This window comes from Scaptodrosophila lebanonensis, unplaced genomic scaffold, assembly GCF_003285725.1.
Source record: "Scaptodrosophila lebanonensis strain 11010-0011.00,11010-0021.00 unplaced genomic scaffold, SlebRS2 tig00000098-arrow-pilon, whole genome shotgun sequence".
Classification (NCBI taxonomy): Eukaryota; Metazoa; Arthropoda; class Insecta; order Diptera; family Drosophilidae; genus Scaptodrosophila; species Scaptodrosophila lebanonensis.
Genome location: NW_022060568.1, coordinates 3,208,716 through 3,233,895, shown reverse-complemented (window position 1 = coordinate 3,233,895; position 25,180 = coordinate 3,208,716). Strand labels below are relative to the sequence as shown.

General features: G+C 38.0%; 2 protein-coding genes across 4 annotated transcripts; one reads left to right on the top strand and one right to left on the bottom strand.

The window, feature by feature from the left end:
* The first annotated feature begins 757 nt into the window (after window positions 1-757).
* LOC115627815 lies at window positions 758-7,378 on the top strand. Its single transcript, XM_030523646.1, has 13 exons — window positions 758-890; window positions 1,891-3,994; window positions 4,422-4,582; window positions 4,645-4,789; window positions 4,867-4,959; window positions 5,234-5,388; window positions 5,481-5,807; window positions 5,871-6,021; window positions 6,083-6,368; window positions 6,440-6,574; window positions 6,646-6,762; window positions 6,826-7,025; window positions 7,091-7,378. Exons 2-13 carry the CDS (start codon window positions 1,891-1,893, stop codon window positions 7,303-7,305), a joined length of 4,089 nt encoding a protein of 1,362 aa, XP_030379506.1. The 5' UTR covers window positions 758-890; the 3' UTR covers window positions 7,306-7,378.
* Window positions 7,379-11,015: 3,637 nt separating this feature from the next.
* Window positions 11,016-19,447, bottom strand: LOC115627723. Of its 3 annotated transcripts, none has more exons than XM_030523472.1 (10): window positions 19,404-19,447; window positions 18,135-18,417; window positions 17,883-18,019; window positions 15,574-15,729; window positions 14,878-15,502; window positions 14,639-14,815; window positions 14,268-14,570; window positions 13,318-14,147; window positions 12,817-13,039; window positions 11,016-12,550 (listed from the first exon to the last, which is right to left on the bottom strand). In XM_030523472.1, the coding sequence occupies exons 3-10, from the start codon at window positions 17,961-17,963 to the stop codon at window positions 12,498-12,500; spliced, it is 2,448 nt and encodes an 815-aa protein (XP_030379332.1). In that variant the 5' UTR covers window positions 17,964-18,019; window positions 18,135-18,417; window positions 19,404-19,447; the 3' UTR covers window positions 11,016-12,497. The 3 variants fall into 3 exon arrangements, with proteins under 3 accessions (XP_030379332.1, XP_030379331.1, XP_030379333.1); XM_030523471.1 differs by lacking the exon at window positions 19,404-19,447 and adding an exon at window positions 19,013-19,153; XM_030523473.1 differs by lacking the exon at window positions 19,404-19,447 and adding an exon at window positions 19,013-19,153 and having other exon boundaries at window positions 11,016-12,547.
* Between the last annotated feature and the right edge of the window lie 5,733 nt (window positions 19,448-25,180).

The following is a 25,180-nucleotide window of genomic DNA, read 5'->3' as shown; positions in this document are numbered from 1 at the left end:
CTGCGGCAACGGCAACGGCATCGGCATCGGCGTACAAAAGCCAGACAGGCAAGCGCACGCAGATAGATAAACGAACAGCAGATACACTTACACACACATACACTCGAACACACACACACACACATACATATGTGCATGTACAGGTGAAGAGGCTTCATTTTTAAAAAGTGTATCAAATCCCGAGAGTGCTCAAACAAATGAAATATTGGATATTTGTACTAACCTGAGCAACGTGTTGGTTGCCGTTTCTTGAACATCATCATGATCAGCAACAACATCATGATTGAGATATACATACATATGTACATGTACATGTACACGTTTATCGTTTACTCTGCGCTAGTAGTCGTCTGTTCTGTCTATTTGTCTATCTGTCTGCCCGTCCGCCCACTCGCCCCCACTCGCCCCCACTCGCCCCCAACCGACCGTCTGCCTCTAGAAATGCCCCAGCAGTGGCTGTGAGTGTGTGAGCAACAGTGTATTTATATTCAGATGCGCACATGTATGTATATAAAAATACATAATACATACATACATACATCCATAATTTCTCAACAAGACAGCTGATTTTTTTTTCGAAAATGTATTCCATCTTTTTATACATGTTCTCAAAAAAATTTCGACGTTATTCTCGCGAGTTGAGTTCGTTGAACAGTTTCAATTGTCGGAGTTTTTGTTTTATTATATATTTTACAATATTGTTTTAAACCTAAACCGAAATCACAATTTACCAAAATACATACATACATACAAACATACGGATACACAGATATACGAGTACATACATACATACATACAAACATATCAATAAATAATTGTATTCCCATGCATGAAAATGTTAAGTGAGGATTCTGATAATATCGTATAACTACAATACATTGAGTATTGAGGTATGTATGCATCATAATGCGATAATTTTTGTGAGTGCTAGCCTTTATGTATATACATACATACATATGTACATTAGATACATACATATATCCATGTACATATGTACAAATTGAAGTGGAAAATATGTACATACATACATATGTACACATACATATGCATATACTTACGTATATACATACATATGTATAAATAAATGTGCGTGTGCGTGTGAGTGTGTGTCTGCTATTTACTTGTATTTATATACATACATACATGTATGTTTAATATATGTATATATAAATAAAAAAATGTATATATATGTACATATATGTATGAACATATTTGTGTTTGAAAATGCTCGAAAATGTGCTTCTCGCTTATTATACTCGTAATATTTTCAACACTTACTATATGTTCATATCAAAAAAACCAAAAACTAAAGGAATAAAAAGGAAGAGCACTTCAAAACCGTGTATCGATCACATTTTTTTTTTTGTAACTGCCATAACATTTGGACTACGCCTCTATGTGTGTATGAATACGAATACAATACCTACAATAGGATGTCACGGGTATTCCTGCAGCTCCCGAAACTTTTAACAATTGGCAAAAGTTAGGCACCTCTGGTGACATCTTTTGAATTGAGCGGCCCGACCCGGCACGGCACGGCACGGCCTGTATAACCGTATTGCACTATATTTATCAGTTTGGTTGATATACTACACTATACTATGTACCTAGATGTTTGATCGGCAAATATTATAATACGGTAGTGATTATAATTTTCTATGTACATTTTAGAGAGACTTTTCTTGTGGTTACAATACTTGTAACTAAGCTCAGAGATTGCGTTTGAGGGTGAGAGGAGCAATGGACTTGGGCATTTAGCCATTTAGAATAGGAATCATCTGAAATGTGTAGAGCATATGTGGAGAAGAAGGTGGTTTGATCCATACCCATTCACTAGAAGGAAAAGCTGTTGGAGAGACCTTAATGTATTCATGATTGCGTTTGTTTCAGATGGCATCGAAAAAGAACCCCATTATGGAAAAGCAAAGAGATAACGTGATAAGTCCAAGTCCCTCGGGACAGCAGCCACAGCTAGCCACCTTGCGTCGTCCGGTGGCCGTGGTTAAAAAAAGATCGGGCCCATTAGATGGTGTGCTTGATGAGCTTAATCAAATGGAAGGCCAAGCTACGGTTGCCAAGCGAGAGGATCTTCTTTCGACAGTCGCTAGCCCCCCCGAAGAACATGCCTGTGCCATTCGTCAGCCGACAGCTAGTTCTAGTACTTCAAAGGCCGTAGGTAGAGTTTTGTCAACGACATCCGGACGACGTCGTTGCAGTACAAAAGAAAAAGACAAAAAACGGGAACGCTGGTTACTCACTCGCAAAACCTGGCGGTATATGACGGATGCTGGTCGTAAACTCATTCCCGATGGGGTAACGCATGGAGCGGACGATATTTCCCAGATCGAAGCCCAGTTTCAACGCGTTTGTGCCTCCGAGCCCCGTTTCATTTTGTGGCGTCGCAAGGCATCCTATCCCGGAGCAGGCGCTGCCAAGAGCTCGAGGCGACGTCTCAAGCTGCTCTCCCGACACAGTAGTCAGAGCCAAAACGCCCAGCGTACCACTCAGGAAGAGAATGCTGATCAAATTATAGAGCTTTTGCAGTCGTATCTAAAAATTCGCGATGCATACAAAACTACTGCCCTTCTAGGCACCAAAACAGTTAGACCCGACCAAACCGCCTCCCCCAGCTCCCAGCGTCCATTGGGCAGCAGCAGGTCTGGTAAGTCCCTGGCCGGTTCCTCAAAGTCAACAGCGTCGGCGCAATCGATTGAACAGCTGGGCGAAGCTGAGATATTGGCTCGCCTGAAAATTTTATCTCAGAGCTCTATGCTGGGTGGGTTGTCCATACCTGTAGAAAGTATAACTCCAACGATTCTCGAAGATAAAGCGCTGCTGAAGAAAATATACAATACGCTAAAGAAACAACAACTTCACCGTATATTAAGTGTACATTCCACTCAGCCCCCCAAAGGCAAGTTCAATCTATCTCGTGCTGCCTCACTCTCAAGTCTGTTCAACTATAGTGGCTACGAAAATACCTCACCGAAAACTCCTACATCTAAGGTAGATCAAACCAAAAACGCTTATCGACCGGACTCAACAAAAAGCCCGGTCACGGTCAATGTGGTGCCAGAAACACCGAAACGGACACGTAAACCACCAAATACCCTGAACCTCAGTTCAACCTCGCCAAAAAGTAACCTACTACCCCCAAAACGTCATCCGCACGTTGAGAAGAGCTACAATAGTTGTGGAACGCAAACCAACTTCATACAATTGAGCGAGCTGAAGCGACTGGCTGAAATCTACAAGGAGCAGAAGCAGGAGGAGTTGATGTTCGAGAATGGGAACAACAATTCAGCAGCATCCGAGGAGGAGTCGGACCGCCATGGAGGTCATGCCCACAGTCACGGCCACGGCCCCAGCACTGCGAATCGCAGAAAGAGTTCCATTGACAACGAGGACGTTTCCCAGTCTGTGAGTGATACCATCAAACGTTATTTGAGGATGGCCAGGAAGAAGAGTGTCCACGATGCTGATGCAAACCGATTTAAGCGTGTCAACTATGACCGCAACTTGCGGAATATCAAAGCAAAGGGTGAAATAAATCCACCCGGAATGGATGAGGACTTTAACAAGGCCGTTCAAACTTTGGATGCCTGGCCACTTATAGCACTCGATTACATTCGGGGGAATGAGAGCTCCAGAACTTTGGAAAATGCCCATATCGACTGGCAGAAAGCGCTCGATGAGCGCATCAGAAAGAAATTGGAGTGGGAGAAGAGTATTGGGGCAGGTCGTAGTGAAACAGATGCTGGCCATCCGAATCCGAATGTCCCTACCTCCACCAGCAATGCCCCAACCGTTTGCACATCAGCCCCAACCTCACCCACAAACGCCGACCATTATGGAAAAGAACGAAGCGGGAGGGGCGCTAGTGGCTTACTTACCTCAGGTTCCCAGTTCCTTTCAAATTTTTGGCACGCTAATCAATCTCAGTCCTCAAGCAATCAATACGGCAAGAATGGGAACATTAGTGAAGCACACTTGAGTAAGTATTTGAATAAAGATCAAAATGTCATCTGAGGAAGCGTGCTCATCCATAACTTTGGCTTATTATCACATTAAGTCGCATCGCAGACGATCGATATGACTGGTCTTCCTCTATTTACTGTTCAACTAAGCTATTTAGGCCCATTCTCATAGTGCAGTTTTGAGTCCAAAACAACAACAAACACTACACAATCCAATCAAATTATTATACATAAACGTATGTAGATACATATGTACGTAATGTTGTCGCTGCAGGAAGAACCGCTCCAACACTTACCCATCCACACAATATATGGATAGTCAAATGTATATAGTATATGGATGATCGGTACAGCGTCTTGCCAATGCACACTAACCTTACTTTTATGCTCTACCAAATGGCTTGTTTACTAACAGGAAGAGAATCTTGTTATTTATATTTGTAGGCCCCAAAAATGAAACAACAAATATGCAAAAATCGAAATCATTATCTAACGTTGGGCAATTCGTTTCACGGAAAATTTGGAGAAGTCGTTCAAAAAGTCAAAATCGACCGAATTATGATCAACATTTCGCATCTATACATTCTCAAAAGTGGTCCCCCACGGTAAGTATTATTAGTCAACAGCACTTATCTTTTGTCTATTGTTTGACTTTTTGTGTGTTCAGGATAACTGTACATGGGTATCGGACCACGGCGATAAATTTCAAATTACCGATACTTCGTTGGAAAAACTATCGGAAACAGAAGCAAAGCTGTTAATGCATATTGCCGTTGAGAAAATCAAGGAACTAAACATTGCAGTTAATATAGGTCTGATTTACTATAATATTCATATGGATTGAATAAAATGTATAAAATGTGTGAATTTTTCTACCCATTTTCAATAGATTTTGATAGAAAGTCTCAGAAACGACGCATTATTCCAAAGAAAAAAGCTATAACCACAAGCTTTTTCGATATTGGAAAAAAGGACGATCACAGTAAGGCATTATTTTTGGAAATACTGTTTACTAACAACAAAAAACTAAACAACGCGAGCAATCGCATTAGCGGAAATCTGCTATCCAATCCACTGATAAATACTTTTGGATGCCAAGCTATGACAAAACTTAGCGGTTTTAAATAACTATTAACGTTACAAGGCCAAGAAGCTAACCAACAAACTGCCGCTGCTCTTTTTACTGCAACCCGAGATTGCAACTTTCGGCAGAGAGTCTCATAAAGTATACTTTTATGTCGTTTTAATCAATCAAGATGGGCGCGATAATTTATTTGGATCAACTTTGGAATCCTGCTTGTCGAGGGATAGAAAACGTGAGGTCGACTTACCTGGATCAAAACATTCACTGATGTCAGTATTTCGCAATAGTGTTGCTGGAAGTGCAGGTGCTACCAAACTGAATGACAATGTACGTATCCCTAAAAAAACTTACTCTAATGCTGTTGCTTCTCGTAGTTGTTTAAGGAGTTATCGAATTGATCGATTGTTTTGCCATTCCAGGTGCGCTCATGTGAAAGTTTGCCGTCGAAAACATTGGAAAGTGGTTCCAATGGTTCTTCAGAGCGAAGTAGTTTTGCGGGCTACTTCACAAACCTGAAGAAGTCGTCGTCCATGCAAATTTCCAGAAGTCAGTCCGACATGAGACATGACGAACTGGAGCTCGGGTACAATAACAGCAGCGATGCCGCTATAGATGCCGAATCCAAAGTTACTTCGGAACTAAATGTTCCCGCATTCATAATGTGCTGTCTAGCATACTTGGAGGAGCATGGCTTACAAAAAGTAGGCCTCTTTCGTGTTAGCACCTCCAAGAAGCGTGTGAAACAAGTAAGTATAATATTAGACTATTTTGTTCTAAAAAATTGGAAACTTAACTTTGATTTCGTACAGTTGCGTGACGATTTCGACAAGAGCTTAAACATAAGTATTCCAAATAATACATGTCCACATGATGTAGCCACGCTACTCAAAGAATTCCTACGGGATCTTCCAGAGCCGTTGCTTTGCAAAAACCTATATACATCCTTTTTGGAAACCCAAAGTACGTCCATCTAATTACCTTTCCAAAAACCATTCAATAAATAAAACTGAGCTGCTTTCAGGAATACGAAATCGCCGTCTTCAGCTGGAAGGTATATCTCATCTAGTTAAACTATTACCAATCGCCCATAGAGACACTCTGTACGTTTTGCTCAAGTTTCTGGCGAAAGTCGCCGCCCACAGCGACGATATTCGGGCCAGTGATGGAACCGTCCATATGAATGGTAACAAGATGGACAGCAGCAACCTAGCCACAGTTTTCGCTCCAAATGTTCTGCGCGACGCGGCTATTAAAACAGCCGAGAATAGAGAGCACGAGTATATGAGTGATGCTATTAATGTAATTAGGTAATACGCCAGAGTATGGGCTCTCAATAAAATTATAGTAACATAGGTATTCCGCCATCGACATTTTACAGGACAATGATTGATCACTATGAGGAGATCTTCAAAGTACCTGGTGAAATTATCGATGTGGTTTATTCCCAAATGCTCGACGAATGTCCCGAGAAGCTTTACGCTCTAATTTCAAGCAAAGTTAACGTAACTGAATGGTAAGTAATACATAAAAAACTAATCAAATAGGTCATTACCTATTACCCACTGCTCCAATACAACATTACAGCTGTGAAGCAGCCAATCCGTGTCCAACTCACATGCATTTGGCAGAATCGGCTATGAATCAACCCGATACCTTCAGCTCGTCGGATGAGGTTTTCGAATCCCCGAAGGAAACCATACGGTAAACAAAACCTTATGACTTATCAATTGATTATGTTGAATATAAATTTGTACTGTGTTGCAGATATGGCATACTCGGCCCCGGGAGCAGTGAAAAGGGGTTACCTTATGATTTCAAGGATCTGTGTGAAGAAAGGCGCCAATCGACTCCTATATTGTTAGATAACTGTACATCCAACAACATGAATGTCTTTTCGGCTAGCCTTCAAATATCAATTCCAGAACAGTCGTCTTCAAAATCTACGAAGCGCGGCGGACTTCAAGGCATGTATAAACGAGTATCCCCATTACGATTCCGTTAATAATTTGAACTCTATTATGTTTTGAAGAGCGCGAGATAGCGAGCAGCAAGGTATCGGAGCCGAGACTACCAACAAGTATATCTAATATTGGCGGAGCGACACTGAGCGCGAAAACTGCAGAATTCGAAAGAAATGCCAACAAAGATATGATCTCTCCAAATACTTCGCAAGGCCAGACAGTCAGAAGAAAACCTCTATACAAGCGGCAGCAATTGATACCAAGCTCTAAGCGAATTAATTAAATGTAAATACTTTTAAATATATTACCCTAATATTAGGCTTACATAAATAAATACAATGTACTTAGTTCACGTACCCGTACATGTCTCTTCACTTTCCTTATTCTTCCAAAAAAGAAGAAGAAGAACAAAGAAACACAGAAAACTACGCAAAGCATTATCTACTTTTAAATGAAAACCAAAAGTCGGTGGGAGAAACCGACAAGTAGAGATTTTCCCGGTGATGGCTATCGAGACACATAGTAAGAGAGACAAAAAGAGTGTTTTTAAGAGAAGGCGAGAAAGATCAACATTATACAAGTATATATAAAACAGTTTGTCCTGCCATACTTACTTCAAACATAGTTTGTATCTTCATTTTTCCACCAATCAGCTTTAAATTTTATATGACTTTTAATTAATTTTATAATCTATGAAAGAATACAAAAAAAACTGCATACTCTGTTTTTTGAAATTTGTCTTGGAGCTTGAGTTATTGGGGTTTTAATATTCTTCAATATTTTTAAAATGAAAAGTTTGTGTTACTAATTTTGTCCGATCGATTTCAAATTTCGGGCCCGCAATCAACATAACTATATCTACAAACAAGCATCCAACGATTTTCGAAATATATAAAAATATGTTTTTCACTTTAGAAATACAGCAACAATAAATAACAAAGAAAGCGAATATCAAACAGTTGGGGACATCACATACACACACTCACAAACTTACAGTCAAAGCAAATAGTAGAGCATGAGAAATATCGATGGCACTATTGATACTAACATTGATTGCTGGTGTTTTCTTAAGCCGCAAACAGTGGATAAACCATTGTTTTTAATAAAAATGTTGATTTCTTCTAATTGATTTCAAATCTCAAATCTTCTTTATATTGTATTCAAACTTCGATGGAACTATCGAGAGTATCGATGGATGCAACTATCGATAGTTTGAATGCTGTAAATAGAGATAGACAGAAATTGCACAATTAAATTCTCGACTAGCCAGGGCTTAGGTAGTTGGTATGAGAATCACAGAGGAGGGCGCCTACAATTGTTTTATTTAATTTTAAGAAATTTCACAATTTAATTTCACAATATTACTATTTAATTTTGTAGAAATTTCACAATTTAAATCTCGATTTGTCAGCGCTTAGGTACTTGGTATGAGAATCGCAGAGGAGGGCAGCCACCATATTTTAATTTAATTTATCTGAAATTTCATAATTTATTTCCAAAATATTACATATCATTTCATTTTTCAGAAATTCCACATTTAATTGTAGATTTGCCAGCGCTTAGGTACTTGGTATGAGAATCGCAGAGGTTGGCGGCCACAATAGTTTAATTTAATTTATCAGAAATTTCACAATTTAATGCCACCATATTATTATTTTATTTATCCGAAATGTCTCAATTTAATTCTCGATTTGCCAACGCTTAGGTACTTGGTATGAGAATCGCAGAGGAGGGCGCCCACAATTTTTATATTTAATTTTTCAGAAAATACACAATTAAACTTCAAAATATTGTAATTTAATTTTTCAGTAATTTACATACATACATACAATATACATATGTATCTAAATATTAAATAGTATGGTCACAGTAGGTATTGTACTGTATGCCCTAGCTTTCGGAAAAAAAATACTGAGTCCATCAAAGACGGGCAAGACTTGCTAGTTATTTATATGTAACCATAAAGCCCAAAAACGATTGCACATCTAGACGGAGAGAATAGAGACATGTTAACCAGCTAAAAGTGCAGAGGAGTCTCTAATATCAACCTACAAATAATCACAACACCAGGCAGAGTCCTACGAACTACAAACGATGGAAGATTTGTAAATGGGGTACGATGGAAAACAAAGTAGTTATGATTTTGTGAATTTTAAAGTAAAACAAATTTGATGTTACTTGATGCGAAAAAAGCGATTATACTAGCAGATGTAGTAGTAAGGATAATTCAAATCAGCCTTCAATTTGATTGTATTCTATTTATTGGTGTGGCCGAATTTCCATGCTCTTCATGGTCACACTGCAATATGTATGTTTAACAGCTGACAGGCGAAAGCAATATGTTTATTCGCGCATCGACTCAGCTGTTCGTTATCGGCATACAATGATGTAAAACGTTTCACCAAATTGGGATAAAAATTTGACTTAAATTGTAATTGTGCCAATAACAAAGAAAACCTTTAATCAAATAAAGCAAACAACAATATTCGACCCCGTGTGGCCACCAAAAAAAAAAAAAAAAAAAAAAAAAAAAAACAAGACAAGAAACTGTTTTTTCAGTCATGGCCGTAAAATCTACATTATTTCTTAAGCAGTTGCAGAATTTCAAATTAAACATATTAGCTGTGGTGGGAATACATATTTTCCAATATCTTACAACGACTTCCACTCTTTGGAGGAATTTTATTCTAGTAGAGTATTGAACATAATAATTCAAAAGAATTAAAATATAAATAGCTACTTAGTAACGGAAACTGAAAAAGAGCAATAAAACATTAGGGTCAAGAGCCAGAATGGGAGAGATAGAGAGTAGGTCAGAAATATCATAACAGTTGAACCAACAAATAAGAATTAGAGTCATAATTGCTGCTTGACAATAAGATTGTGAAGGGAAGTATGCCAGAGGTGGACATGAGAGATGTCTAGCGATTCTCCAGACTGAAAAGAAACACTTCTAATCGGGAGAGAAATTGAAGTATATATTTTAGAGAAGAGATTAAGTAGGGCTTACCAGTTTTGGAGAGGAATCTCGTCAGCTCGTGGAGGTGAAGAAGTAATTGAAATGAAAGGCCATCGTTTTTGTTTTTGTTTTTTTTTATTATATTTTAACAAAATTGACTTTCTGACCATTTGAAATGTCAATATTGTTAAAATTTTATTGATCTTTACAGTTTGCATATGAAGTTTCTATATAATATATAGATATATATATATTTATTTATATATGTATATGTATATTCTAATACATATAAATTAATTGAAAGCACTCGTAGTTTATACTAAATTACAAACATTAGCAATAGCATTAGATTATATTCACAGCCAATTCGTAAACGTACTATAATTATTTTTTTCAGTTTTTTGCACATGCCCGTTGCCTTAAAACTATTATTGTACTAATCATAATTTAAAAAGGTGTAACACTTTGAATTTTTATACCTTTTATCCTGTATATTCTTTTAGTCTTTCATATAAATTTTGCAAAGCACTATCACCTATATACGACCAATATGTAAATGAATGGGTGCATTGCGTATTTATAAGTATATAGTACATACCCCATTGCCCCATCAGACAATGCAATAATCCAACTCATAATACTCTAGTGTTTACTGTCTAAATAATTGAATTAAACAATTGCATATACATATAGTACATAAGTACAAAAGAAATTGACAGATTTAGTTTCGTTGCATTGTGTATAGATTTGTGCGTTTTCGCAAATATCCGAGCAGGATGTCTGAAAAGCATCAAATAATTTAGATATTTCAAACGATATACATTCGTACATAGTACATAGGTTGGTAGGTATTTACTCGTAATTAAATTGCGTACCTATATTTCGGAGACTATAGCTTGACCAGTACTACAGGTCTTGAAACTAGGCATAGTAATGGATAAATCATACATATTCCTCTTCGGTTCGTATTCGTTCTTAATTCGATTACACTCTTTCAATTTTGCAGTTCTGTATTTGTTTATTTTTTTTCTTTCTTTTTTAATTTCGATTTCAGTTTCTTTTTTCAAGACATTTTATTTGAATTCGATTGCAAGCACTGCGACCAAAGTGCCGTTTCATATACGTATATATTGTCCCTCTTGTACTCGAGAGACTATTTGGATTGGACCAAGTTACAAATATAAGTATTTTGATTCCCCGCTAAGGGTTATTCATACATATCTATGTATCACTAGCAAACTCAAATAAAACGTTTCGAAAAGTTGTGTATTTGTGTGTGTATATATATGTGTGTGTGTGTGTGTCTGAGCTTTTAACCCAAAATCGTTATATATGTATGTATGTACTAAGTGTTGAAATTATCAAATTTTTTGGTATTTCTAATGTGGATTAAAATATTTGTCACCTTTTTTTTAAGCCTACTATTGTCATATTTTTTAATCTTATTTAGGACTCTAATTCGTTACATATTTAGTCTTTATTGTTACTTGATTTCCTATAAAATATAACTCTCACATATTTAAAAATACACCTGCTTGCTTGTTTTCAGTAATGAGTTTTTAGTTAACCTGCGCTAGGTGCAGTTCAGGCCTTTATACTCTTTCCAAAAGGGCATTTATATAAACGCATTTATGCAACGCATACGTATACATATAAATATACTTGCTTAGGCGATTATACAGCTTGATTTAGCCATGTCCATCCGACTATCCGACTATCTATCAGATCAGTATCAGATCATCAGCCAGATATGACCTTGTCAAATATAACGGTTCACAGCTTCGATTAAAGGCGACCTACGTACACTATGAACAGAGGATATACATAGTAGAGTATATATATGATGGGAATGATGGAAATCAACTCAATGCTCAATGCAAGAAAATCATATATATTTGTAGTACATAGATGGACTATTTGGACAAAATCAAATTTGAAAGGCCTTCTTCGTCCTTACTCCTTGCCCAGAAAGCAAAGAAGAAAGAAATTATTGTTTTGGAAAGGGTATAACTCATAATTAGGCATATAGGTAAGGCTGCTCGAACCGTAGCATTCGTATAAACTTAATGGATCTTAATTATATATATATATATATATATATTTATATATATTATATGTACGAGTATGTATGAGATGATGGGAGTTTCCATCCACTACACAGAACCTATGTATATATGATGTTTCAATTATGAGATAGTATATACACATGAAATAATTCTCAAACACATGCCCATAGGAACAAATAGAACGAGCCCCCGATTGTTGGAACTAGTAATGATCACGAACACAACACACTTCCAATCCATTCCGTCTCAATCCATCCCAGCAATCTTTCTCGCAAAGTTGCTTTCAGAATATCTGCTTAATTCGTATTTCTTTATGCCATGTCTGCATATTTACGAGTATTTTTACATTTAGAATATCGCTAGTTATACTTGCTCGACCTAAGGTTAGCATTACATATTCTGGCATGCCCATAGCCGTAAGAGTCTGTTTGACAATATCTTTATGGTAGATCACGACACATAGTCACGATTCGCAGCATATTCATCAGTGTAGCGACCTGCTGCTGAGAAATGAAAAAGGGCAAACAATAGATTATATATTTAAATCTAAAATCTGAATTGAGGAACTCAGCTACGCTCAGACAGCCAGACAGACAGACAAATAATTTGCACACAATCTCATTATAATAAAGCATCAAAAGTAAGTATATAAATATTTTTTTGTAGTATAGAATCAATATATGCTGTGCTTAGAATTTTAAATTTAGAATAAATAATTTGCCTGTCTGGCTATAGCTTTTGAAATACTTTAGTCGCTTCTTGTACTTACAATCTTCCATTAAAATAACTTGTGCATTTTCAATATTTGTACTAGATACAGAGTGTGGAATTATGTTGAACTCGTCCTCAGTGAGAAGTGTTGAGTTCCATCGGGACCTGGCGCTCGAGCGGTGTGCGGAGGCCACTGCCATTGTAGGAGTCGAGTATAGGCTTAGATTTGTGGGGCTGATGACGCCAGACATTGTTGAAATAGAACCGGCATATCCGAGCAACTGAAAATATATTCATTGGACATTTCTCATAGGTTTCGCCAAGTCAATGTATTTTTTGAATAGGTTTTAAGCTGTTAGAAATCCCTGAACATTTCATACATATACTATTTGTATTTGTTATTGAGACTCTATAATGATGTCTAATTTCTATAAAATATTGATCTACTGATTTGCAGTGTCAAATATATACGAGAGAGATAGAGAGAGAGATCAGCGATCATAGAACTCTAATGCGATCTGATATACGAGCATAGATGGTTAAAGTTCTTGTTGCTTACCGATGTCGATTGCGTATGGAAGTGGTTGAAATATTCCCGACCATTGGTTGATGGATACATTTGGGTTGCGATCCGGGTCAACGAGTTACAGGCGACCGGCGACATTTTACACCGCCCTGTTTCTATACAGACTTGGGGACTTGTCGGAGCTTGGGGCTGAGGCGATGATGTTGTCACTAGCGTAGTGCAGTTGACGTTATGTGGTCCCGTTTCTGAGTTAATGGGGCTGTTATTGCTCTCCATTGTGCCTCTGCTGTCGTCGTTTAGGCCGCTCTTGCGGACGCAGAGCGTATCATTGGATAGACTGGAAGCCTGGTTTGCTGAGGATGGGGGCGGCGATTGGACCATTGCTAGGTCTCCATTTGTGCGTATTATTGCGACCGGCCGCGCCATCGGTGGCAGTGGTGGGGGCGGCAACATTGTACTATACTGGTAGTGTGTCGACGGTGCAGCTGTTAGTTTGGAGTTTCGGAGCTGTTGATGGATCTGATAATGGGGAGAATGGACATGGGTAGCTGTAGCGTGCGGATGGGTATGCTGAAAAGGATGATTTTCTGCGGTTCCCGGTGTTATTGTTGTTGTCGAATGGCCAGTATCTTGGCAAACGTACGTGACAAAATCAGATATATCATGACCTTCCGTTGAATATTTTTCGGAGTGATGGCTTTGGGTGTTTTGCGACTGTGACTGGGGCTGTGTCTGTGCCTGAGATTGCTCTTCGTCGGCCGCTGTTGTTGTTGTGGGTGGGCTGCTGTGCTGAGGATAATACAATGTATTCACGGGACTGACCGATGTTGCAAGCAGTGTGGAGCAATTATGGTGGAGAAGTGCTAAACATTGAAGACATGTCAAAGAAATAAATATGCAAGTGGGTGTAAGATAACAGATCACAGATTCTCAGATCTCTATACAACTATTTGTTTCTTCATCAATTTGAATTTTCTCCCTACCTTCCGTTGAACGAATCTGCGGTATACTTGTGATCGGTCGACTGTTCAATGATGTGTAACGATGCAATGAGATGGCCGAGTCTGTTGTCACTGTTGAGTCCCCGTTGGAATTGTTGCTGTCTGCCGATCGTAGGATCACCGAGAAACTGCTGCCACAGTTCTCTGTGGATGCACTTGTTCGGGAAATGAGTGGCGGGGAAGTACTCTGATCAATTTTACACGCTTCGTTCGATCCATTGAGGGCATCGGATCGCAGTAGAGGGGAATGCGACAAATGCACACTCCTCTGATCCACAAAATCAACTGAAATTTATATGATAATGATGATGATGATGAAAATGTATATACCACTATACACCTATTTGACTTACTACTGTAACCCCCTGGAACCGGATTGGCAACAATGGTGCTTGCTGGGGCTAGGCTCTGAGAACTAGGCATTGGTGATTCTGAAGACAGTTGATATGTATTGCAGTCATAAGCAGTTCCCATGTTTTCCCTCTTGATGACGTTGGTGTGTAAGCTGTTGACTTCATCTAATATGGAATCTGGCAGAACAGAATTTTCAATTCACCGATTTCCCCACCCATTGTCTAAATTGGATTCTTACCTTTTGACAGGGTCCAAAGTTCTTGGGAGGAAAATACACCCGTTGCCAAAATAATGTCATTACACACGACTCCATTGTATGGATTATGCCTCAGGCTCTTATTATTCTTATCCATGCTGTCAGAGTCGTCCTTTCTATCGATTGCTGCGTTGCTGCGATTGTGGCTATAGAGAGCCATTTGTGGTGATCTCACGGCCACTGATGGGGTCGATAGCAATGTTGAGTTTGTTGCAGGATTTATTGATGGATTGTGGGTGTTTATAAAGTTTGCCAAATATAAATCTAGTTCCCTCACAGAGACGTTTATGTGATATGGATTCACACAAAGTCCTGGATGCAAGCATTCTGGATTTTTTTCTAGACGTTCTCCGTCCGTACTTTCTAATGGAATAGCCTTGAATAGGATGACCATCACAAGGTCGAGACGCCATACTTTGTCAGCTTGCCGCAGGCAATCTATGCGTCGCATTTTGCCTTTCTGATCAGGATTAGAGAGAACGCAAATCGATTTGCGCTTCCCAATAATCGACTGAACGAAGTCTTCTCGGCTCTCTTGAGTGATATCTTTTCTTAATTTCCCCAGCAGCCGAGAAGCCCATTTCTGCTTCACCTCAGTTTTTTCATTCTGCAATCGAAATTGAAAGCGCAACCAATTGATGAATATATATTTGGATTGACATGTGAATAGCTCCTTACCTGTAGCTCGTCCTTGCAATGTCTTTCTTCTTCCAGAGACATTCGTTTCTCATGTTTTTTGTAATATTTTCGTTTCGCTGCTTGCAAGTTAAACCAAGAGTACGAAAATGATTTGACGTATGGTAAAAGCGCCTCAATGAAGGGGTGAAATTCATCCTATATGGAAAAGGATAAGGATAAAATACGTGAGTGTTCCGCTTCGATCCAACCGGCCAGCATACTAAAGGTTTCACACTTGCACTAATCTAGCTCACTACTAAACAAGTTTTTAACTTGTATATTATTTATTTGATTATGTATATGTAAGTAAGTGGGCACATACTATACATACATACATACATACATACATACGAGTACATACATCATTCGAAATTCAGAGCAATGGGTATAAAAAAGATTCATGTGTTACATTGAAAAATTCAGAGCTCAGGACATTGTGAAAGCTTGGATTTGCTGGATAATGATTTTACATAAGATAGACAGACATATACATTTATTTTACACTTAAACGCATTTAATTTAGATTACATTATGAATACAAAACATTATGGTATCAAGCATTCTCAAACAAAGAAAAACGTTTGAAATGTATTAGGTATGTATACGAAAATGTATTCGAATTGAATTGCTATATAAAAAAGATAAAAACAGAAAGACATCGAGTATAACATATTCTTCCCAAAAACCTTGGAGCCTATTTTTGTTTGGGAAACATTTTAGAAAGACTATGCTGATGAGTGTAAGACAACAATCGACATATTAAGTGTATAGGTTTTTTTTCCATCTAATCGTTTTGTTGTCATTTGAAAAGTCCATTTGCAATGAAACATTTCAAAAACAAACAACTTTGTTAAAACATATGTATCTTTTCAAGAAAAGATGACACGTGGACAGGTAAATAAGTAGAACCTTCCGAATAGTGCCACAAAAGGGGTTGAAGAGCGAGGAAAACGGGTTGAAATTCTGGTTACAATGAGGAAAATGGGGAAAAATCTTCTTACAAAAAGAAATTGGTAAAGCTATCTTTGATGCTTCGAAGATGAAAGATATGTACATATGCATCAGCTGTTCCATGCGAAATAAGATAAGGTTTTTCTGTTTCCAAAAAGCAAAATGGGTAAACTATTCAAAATCCTCTTGTAATGGTTACTTCAGACGTGGGCAGCTGTATATCAGCTGGTCTATACAAATAATAATGCTAATGATAGGCACACATCGGTCGATCTATTCGGGAATATCTTTGCTGTGTCGATGTTGGTAGACAGATCCACCTTCCAATGGTTGGTTGATAGCGCTCATCAAGATCTACATGACATACGAGTATGTATGTAGATACAAGTATTCCACACAGAATGATGTCTAGTATGTCGAGGTTTCAGCAAAATGATCTACGACCATATATACATACATACATACATACATATATATACGCTGTACTTGGAAATTAAACTAATAACAAGTCTGACTACATACGTTTTGTAGGTGATGTACATATGTATAAGTGGATACTGAATATGTATGTATGTGTGTGGGGTGAGCTGGTGGGCTGGTGGGGTGGATAAATAGCCCGGGTTTTGTTGTTAAAATGCAATAAATTGAAGACTGGCAATCGGAGTGTTGCCGGTACTTGTATGTGTAGGAGAAACCGAATCGAAAACGTTATCTTAGTTGCTTACAATAATAGTATGTAAAACAATGATACTAATAGACACTCTTGCATAATCCATTTAAATGATTAGTGTTTAAAAGACAACAAGATGCAGTCGAAGTACAAATACGTTTTTAAAATTGAAATCAAAATATTCGTATATCAACACAAAGACATCAAGATTTATGTAAAAAAATCAATTAATAGTTAGATTTTAATTACATTTAAAATATTTATTGAATTTATGATGAATTATGGTACGAGTACGCAATTGTTTTCCTAAACATCCGGAGCAATTTTCATACCTAACAATAAAATTAGTGTAGAAATTGATTAGTTTTTTTGTAGTCAATCACAAATTTCAATTCATAGTGCTCAAATGGAGGGGTGTACGTAGTATGTGTATGATGCTAAATAAGAGTAGTTGTGACTATAATTATTAGACACCTCAACAGGTTGAAATATGGGGGTGAAGTATGGGGGTGAACATGATTGCGGTTCTTGAAAGATCAGGGATGCGAGACTCGATTATGTGGACTCCAGTCGTTCGAGTCGTGCAACGGGAATTGCCTCGTTCTCTCCAAAGTCCAATACTTTGGAATATTGTGTTCACTCTATTACTAAGTACTTGTATATTGGTATGTGGGTCATCATTTCTTACCTGTCCCGTCGATGATGTTTGCAAATAAGAAGATACGTCCGTCTCGATCATACAGCTCCTTAATGTGTCTGGTATAAACATACCTTGAGTCTTTTTATCATTGAATTCTTTATTGTATGCACTTCATCGAAAAATATCTTAAATGGAGAGTCGGATAGCTATCTGTGAATATCTGAGTGGCACGTTATATGCATAATACATGCATACGCATATACATATATGTATATGTATAGTTAGCTGGCTTTCACTTACCTTAGTTACCGTCCACCTTCCATCTAGTAAAAATGCATTATAGCTCAATTCTACGATGTTCCTAACATTCCAATAAGCAACTGGTTTTATTTTCGCTCTCTCCCTCTCTCTGAGTGTGTGTGTGGGTCTGTGTGTGTGTGTAAGTGTGTGTGTATGTGTGTGCGTGTGTAGGTGTGTTTGAGTTCGGTTTGAAAAGATATTGAATATTTACATCCGGGGATCTTGAAGCTGCCGTTCTATAATTCTAATTTGGGTTTTCACATTCCAGACATGACGGTATTTGCTGAAATATGAAATTGTGTGAAAGTTCCATTAGCCATATCATATAGTTAGACAACATGAGCTGTCTACAGTTAGAAGGAACAATAGCTCATCTGGATAGTCATTTCTTCTTCTTTTTTTTATCGCACACAGACAGACACACGCCAGACATACGAAGCACGCTTAAAATGAGGCGCACGTGGCGGATGATACGAAGTGCATGGCGCATCACGCATATTTGCACCCCAAATGCAGGGATAATAATGTCGATTAAACAATAACAGTAGACATTAAATGTAACGATTCTACTATTACAACCAACATTTCATGCTGTGTGTGTATGGTTTTGTTCTTCCTTCGCACTTGCACATATTTTCAGTTTTTAGATGCAATAACGTCGAGTTCCGTTATGGTCCGGCCCATAACCATGCCCATGCCTATGTCTATGCCCCGTTCGAGTTCACGACAACAAACAGTGAGAACCAAAACAACAACAACAACAACAACAACAATGACAGAAGCAGGCGACAACAACAGCGACAAAATGGAGGAAATGAGGTTGCGATAAGTTAGACGAATTCCGTCATGGGTTGGCCAAGTTACAATCGCAATATTACACAATGTCTATGTCTACGGCGTATTCTGATTCTGTCTGCGGCCGGGATGCATTTTTTGGTTATCTCGTTTCTTTTTTTTTTTTGTTCCTTTTCTTTTGAGAGTTACACAATTCGCCAGAATCCGATTCCGATTTTGAATCCGTTAACAATTGCGCAGCACACTACACTATCTATGATTAATATTCAAAAGAAATGGCAACTCGTCGCCGAATGTTAGCCCAATAATATGTACATTTTTCTGCAATTAATGACTATTTTGAGTTGAGTTCAGTTGAGTTGGTTGGTTGGTTCGTTTGGTACATGTGTGGTATGTAGGTATTTATACCGTAAATACACTATATACGTTATATATATATATGTATATGTACATATGTAGGATGTATGTACATACTTTTCAAGCACACAACACACAACCAAATTGAGACAGAGTAGGTGCGTTGTGCAAAGCGAATACCTTTCGACTAAATTTAAAATTGTTACTCTAAAGCTAGTACTGCGCCAAAAGTTCTCTACTCTCGCCGGATTCTCTTCGCAATGGCCGAGACCAATACCAACACCAACGCCAACTCACTCACCAGCCCGTAGGCCATTGCTAGCCAAAAGTGTCTAGCTTGGGAAATGAAAGAAATGAAAGCAGTTCAGTTCTAAAAATGGATTCCTCACCGTGCTTGCTGTGCTTCAGAACGGCCAACGAGAGGCCCCAACATCATCATCACAGAGAGCGGGATAATCGGAGCGCCTCGCAAGAGAGACTGAGAGAGAGAGGTGAGAGTCAACTCTGACAATGTCTGCCTGCCGCATGCCTGCAAACTTATTAAAATTCGTAATGCGCATGTGGCAAATGGCCTTACGGCTAGCTCTCTTCAAATCAACACAAGGAATTGCAATACGCTCGCAAAGACCCGCAATGAACCAACACCGACCCCCCTCCTCCCCTCCCACTCCCTCCCAACCATCCCTCACCATTGCACATGCGATGCATAATACGTGACTATGCCTCTATAGCTCTGCCCATGTCTATGCCTATGCCTATGTCGCCTCCATACTTGCATGCGTATTTTTATAGCCCCCAAGTATTGGAGCATGCCAGCTATGCTGCCAGTGGGTGTGCTATTTATGCGCATATTCCTGACCACCACCCTACCACCTACTCCCAACATTCGTTTCGGTCCAGCTCCGAACTCGCCCCCACATATATATTACCTGCTTAGTTAATATAAGCTGCTCCAAGGATCAGTTTTTGACCAATAGACTAACCATGAAAATAAAAGCTGTGCAAAGCTAGTCTACGATTCTCGATACTCCCCACTAAAGGGTATTTTTTGTATCTGCATAGACATAGACTCAACCAAATGGGCAGCAATATTTGGCCCTGCCTCAACGTCTTTCAAAATTAATCCACCCAAAACTTATCTCATCTTTTTTAAAAATCATGAATCATGAATTACAAGTAATGTTCAATGCGATTGAGTTTCCCTAGTTTTTAAACGGTTTCTTGTATGCTAATACTATTAATACTTAGTAATTAAAACACAATTTCGTTTTAGAAAGCGTTTTATTTAAGTATGCTATATAATGTACGTATTTCTCATCGATTTCTCTCATTCCTATAGTATAAGGAACATATACTATATATATATATATATATATATATATATATATATATATACGTACAGTTTTTAAATGCCTAACTCTGTAAAAATTAAGTTTCCAAATATTTGTAATGCTATGTACTTTGAATGAGAAGTATTTATAGGCTCGGAGACAAAAAAAATGCCACTCTATTAATCTAGTTACATATGCAAATAAAACTGTGTGTCACGACTGACCGATTCATCACCAGTTTTATTTGGGCTTTCAAATTTAGACACTGGTCTGGTATGCACAAGACGGTGTATTAGGAAGTATGGTCACATACTATTTTCCAAATACTTGACTTGAATTTCAAAATGTCTTCTTTTGAAAATTATAATTATATATATATAGTGTCTATGGATGAACTTATGCAAAAAGCTTTGCAGAATGCTCTGTTGTAAGTCTTGTTTATACCGAAACGATTCTTACTTCTTCTATGCGGGAAAATTATTTTCTTTTGATTTGTAAAAGAACAGTGTTGATAGAAAAAAAAATGGGAATATTGGTAGCTGCCCTTGGATGGTTGAAGGAACAATTTGTATGATCTATGTATATGCATATATGTATATACTTGCATTAAATGCATTTGAAGATGATAAATTTGTCAAACCTAAAGCTGTTGACAAAAGAAATCAATCTTGAATGGATTTTGTCATTTTAATATTTTCTCTAAATCATATACTCATATGCCACTGTTTTGGGTGTTTCCGCAGGACATTGATGCGAAGCACACAAGTGTCCCAACAGTGGTTCCAGGACCAATGGCTCGCCCCCAGATCGTAACCCAATTGAGAACCGGTGGTGCAACGTACAGAAGGAAATTGTCAAACCCCGACCAAGTAATGTTTTACAGCTTTGGGAAGGCGGTGTCGAAATTCACAAATTCATAATTTATACCTTTTTTTATTCAATTCAGTTTCAACACGATTTTACACGATTTTGATATAAAACGGTTTGAAAATCCAAAATTGCATATATGTATATTTCTTTAGAGATAAGGAACCAATCACCTATTTTTGCAAATGATCATGTCTTTTTTACACGGTTGTTTCTGGAACTAATCTACCGCGTAAAAACAGAATTAGGTGTAACTTTAAACGCAGCTGTACTAGTATGTATGTACATAGTGCTTAGAAGATGGGAGCAACAAAAGTATTCATTAGTTTAATGAAACACACTAGCCTACCAAATGTGCATTACAGATGCCACAAGATAAGGGCATGTACATACATACTAGTATGTTTGAATATACGAGTATGTACATAGACTTGTATACATACATACATACGATCATACACAAAAACACTTATATTTGAATTCCTCAACTACTTATAATTAAATAATTTCTCTGCTGCGATATGTATGTGTATTATTAGTAATAAGTAGTGTACGGAACGAAGAAGACGTGACAATGCTTGCTTAGAGGTTTACGGGTATGTGTAGTAAGTCTAAGCTGCCCAGACTGTATTTAAAATTAGTCGCTTCCGTTTGACGAACCGTTTTGTGACTTAAGACATCTTTCGAGCTTGCGCATATATTAATTGAAGTTTGGTTTGGCATGTGTTGCGTTGCCTTGCGCTGCGCTGCAGCGACTGCAGCAGCGACGTCGACGTCGTCGTCGTCGTTGACAGCGACAGTGACAGCGACAGTGACGCCAGCGACGACCGCACAAAAGTCGCATTGGTCACTTTTTTGTTTTGTGTAGTGCTTGTATGTAGATGGCAGATGTAAATACAGTGTGAACTGCCTAAAAAACACAAGTGGCTATATAAATATTTATTTATTTATTTATTTAGAAAATCAACAAATAGTGCTGTCGATACATATACAAAAACTATGATTTATATTATTATATAATATTATAAAATAAAATAAAGATATTTAATAACATAACGTTATAATTCCAACTTAAATCATAAGAAAGCCCAAGAAAAAACTATACAATAATGTCTACTAATGGTGTTTGGCTCACCTCTCCGCTGGTAAACATATTAATTAATTAACAAAACAAAGTAACTTACAATCAATCATTTAATTATATACATACGAGTATGTATGTTTTTAACGGTCAGTTATCTGAAATTGAAGGGCATTCAAAACAAAATTCACACTGTTCATCAAACGCTTGTGTTAATTAACTGCTTAAAAATGTACTAATTAATAATATCTCTCGTTTAAAGTACTATTCCAAGCTGCTTTCAAAAAAGTCAACTATCTATGATTGAGTTGTTAATCAAATTATCACAAAAGAGAGGCATACATACGGACATCTGCATGTGTAAAAGCACATTCATTATATTATATTTTAAATTACACAATAGTGCTTCGCAACTGTCCAACACTCTTGCCTCGTACCCGTCCTATTTCGACAAATGAGATTAATTACAAATGTCCTTTTTACATTTTCCAAATTTAATTTTAACATAAAATGATAAAAGCTTTGGGAAAAGGGTATTACGAAATCGTTTAGTTTTGTAACATCGAGAAGGAGGCACACCACAAAGTCTACAGTGTACATACATTCTTGACTTTCTTACCAGGACGAGTCGTTCCAGACACATTCGCGTGTATGAACGCAAGGATTTCTGAGGGTATAAAAATTATAGTCTATTTATCGAAAAGTTTGAAATCTACAAAAACGAGATTTAAATTCATCTAGATCCAACGAGGGCATGTTTATCTTTTTTTCGATGCACCTCCCACCCACCACAACTCTTTTTTGTTTATTCTTCGATCTCAAATTTCTATGTCACATTTTGCTTATAAATAAATTGTTCAAGAAGTAATGGCTGAGTATTATTTGGAACGCGACTCTAGCATTCTAATCGTTTTAATTAGTAATAACCGTACTTATGTAAACGAAATATAACGTGCATGCACATACATATGTACATACATAGGTATATGTATGAGTGCATATTTATGTATGTCGCAGCACACTGTACATTATACAGCTTATGTAATGCTAGTATGTATGTATGTACATACGTACGAGTATGTATGTAATTGCTTATTTGTGGGATGTGTTTGCAGCAAACACACTTGTAGTGACCACACACACGCGCACACTCACACGGACACACACTTGTGTCACATACATAGATACATATATGCAGGCAACAACACCAACAGAAACAAAGCTGTGTTGTTTATTTATACACACATACATACATACATGTGTGCAACGTAAACGTGGATACGTACATATGTGTGTATGATTGAATGAGAATGTGAAAATGAAAATGAATTTCAATTTACGCTTGTTTCGTTTATTTCGTTTAATATGCCCGGCGCAAGCGCAGCGGCCAGGTTGTAGTTGGGTCTGCCACCACCACCACGACGGACGGTCACTCAGCACCAGCCAGCAGCAGTCGGTGTCGATCGCATTTCGCGCCCTTGTTTGGTGTTTCGTTTCGTTTTGAGTAGAGCTGTGCGTTTTGCTGCTTTTGCCTGTTGTTGTTGTTGTTATTGTTTTTGTTGTTTTAAGTTTCTGAATATTTATTGTTGTTGTTATTGTTTTTATACAATTCGCTTAAATTTCGTGAATACAGTGCGACTGTCACCCGTCCGTGCATGCCAAAACGTCCAATCGGTTCAGTTCGGTCCGGTCCGGTTCGGCACGGCTCGGCTCGGTCCCGTACGATCATCGCCGATCGTCACCCAAACCGAACAAACCTAAACGCGAGCCCAAGTAGTAGTCCGCAAGCAGCACTCTGCTAAATTGTAAATGAAACACGTCCTAATTAAACTCAACATCCGCATAATAATAAATTTTACTCGTACCTACTTAGAGCTGCCGTTTTGGTGCTGCTGTTGTTGTTGTTGTTGCTATTGCTGTCACTTGCTCTCATTGTTGTTGTTATTGTTGATATCGTTGATATGCTAACAATATAACGTCATTCTGCGTAACGGTTGTATTTGTAATTCGAATATTGACGTTGACGTTTGACGTTGTCATGCGTGCAGGCACACACATACACACACACACGTATACACATGCATATGTATGTATGTGTTTGTGTGTGTGTGTGTGGTGCGCACATACTAAATAAACAAAATAAGAAATTTCTTTAACACTTGGCATAAATAGGAAAAAATTGAACATTACGTGTGTTTTAATAAATCCGCGCTTTGTTTTGGCGCTGTCCAATATCAGGTTTTTCGAAGCATAAAGTGAAAGTGATTAAGTCGCAGATGTTGTTGTAGTTGCTGGTGTTGTTGCTGCTGTTGTTGTTGGTGCTGTTGGTGCTGTTGCTGCCGCCGTTGTCGTTGTCGCTGTCGTTGCTGCTGTTGGTGTTGCTGTTATTGTGTGAGCCAAACAGAAAACAGTCAACGGCGGCGTCAACCGACACCGCACCACACCACACCACACCACACCGCACACACACACACTAACTATAGTACACTACACTCTCGTACTCGTAGTCGTAATCATTACACACGAGTTAGGCTTGTCCGATATAACAGACACACACATCTGTCTCTTCTGCTTCTGGTTGTTATTATTATTATGTTGTTGTTTTTGTTGCTGCT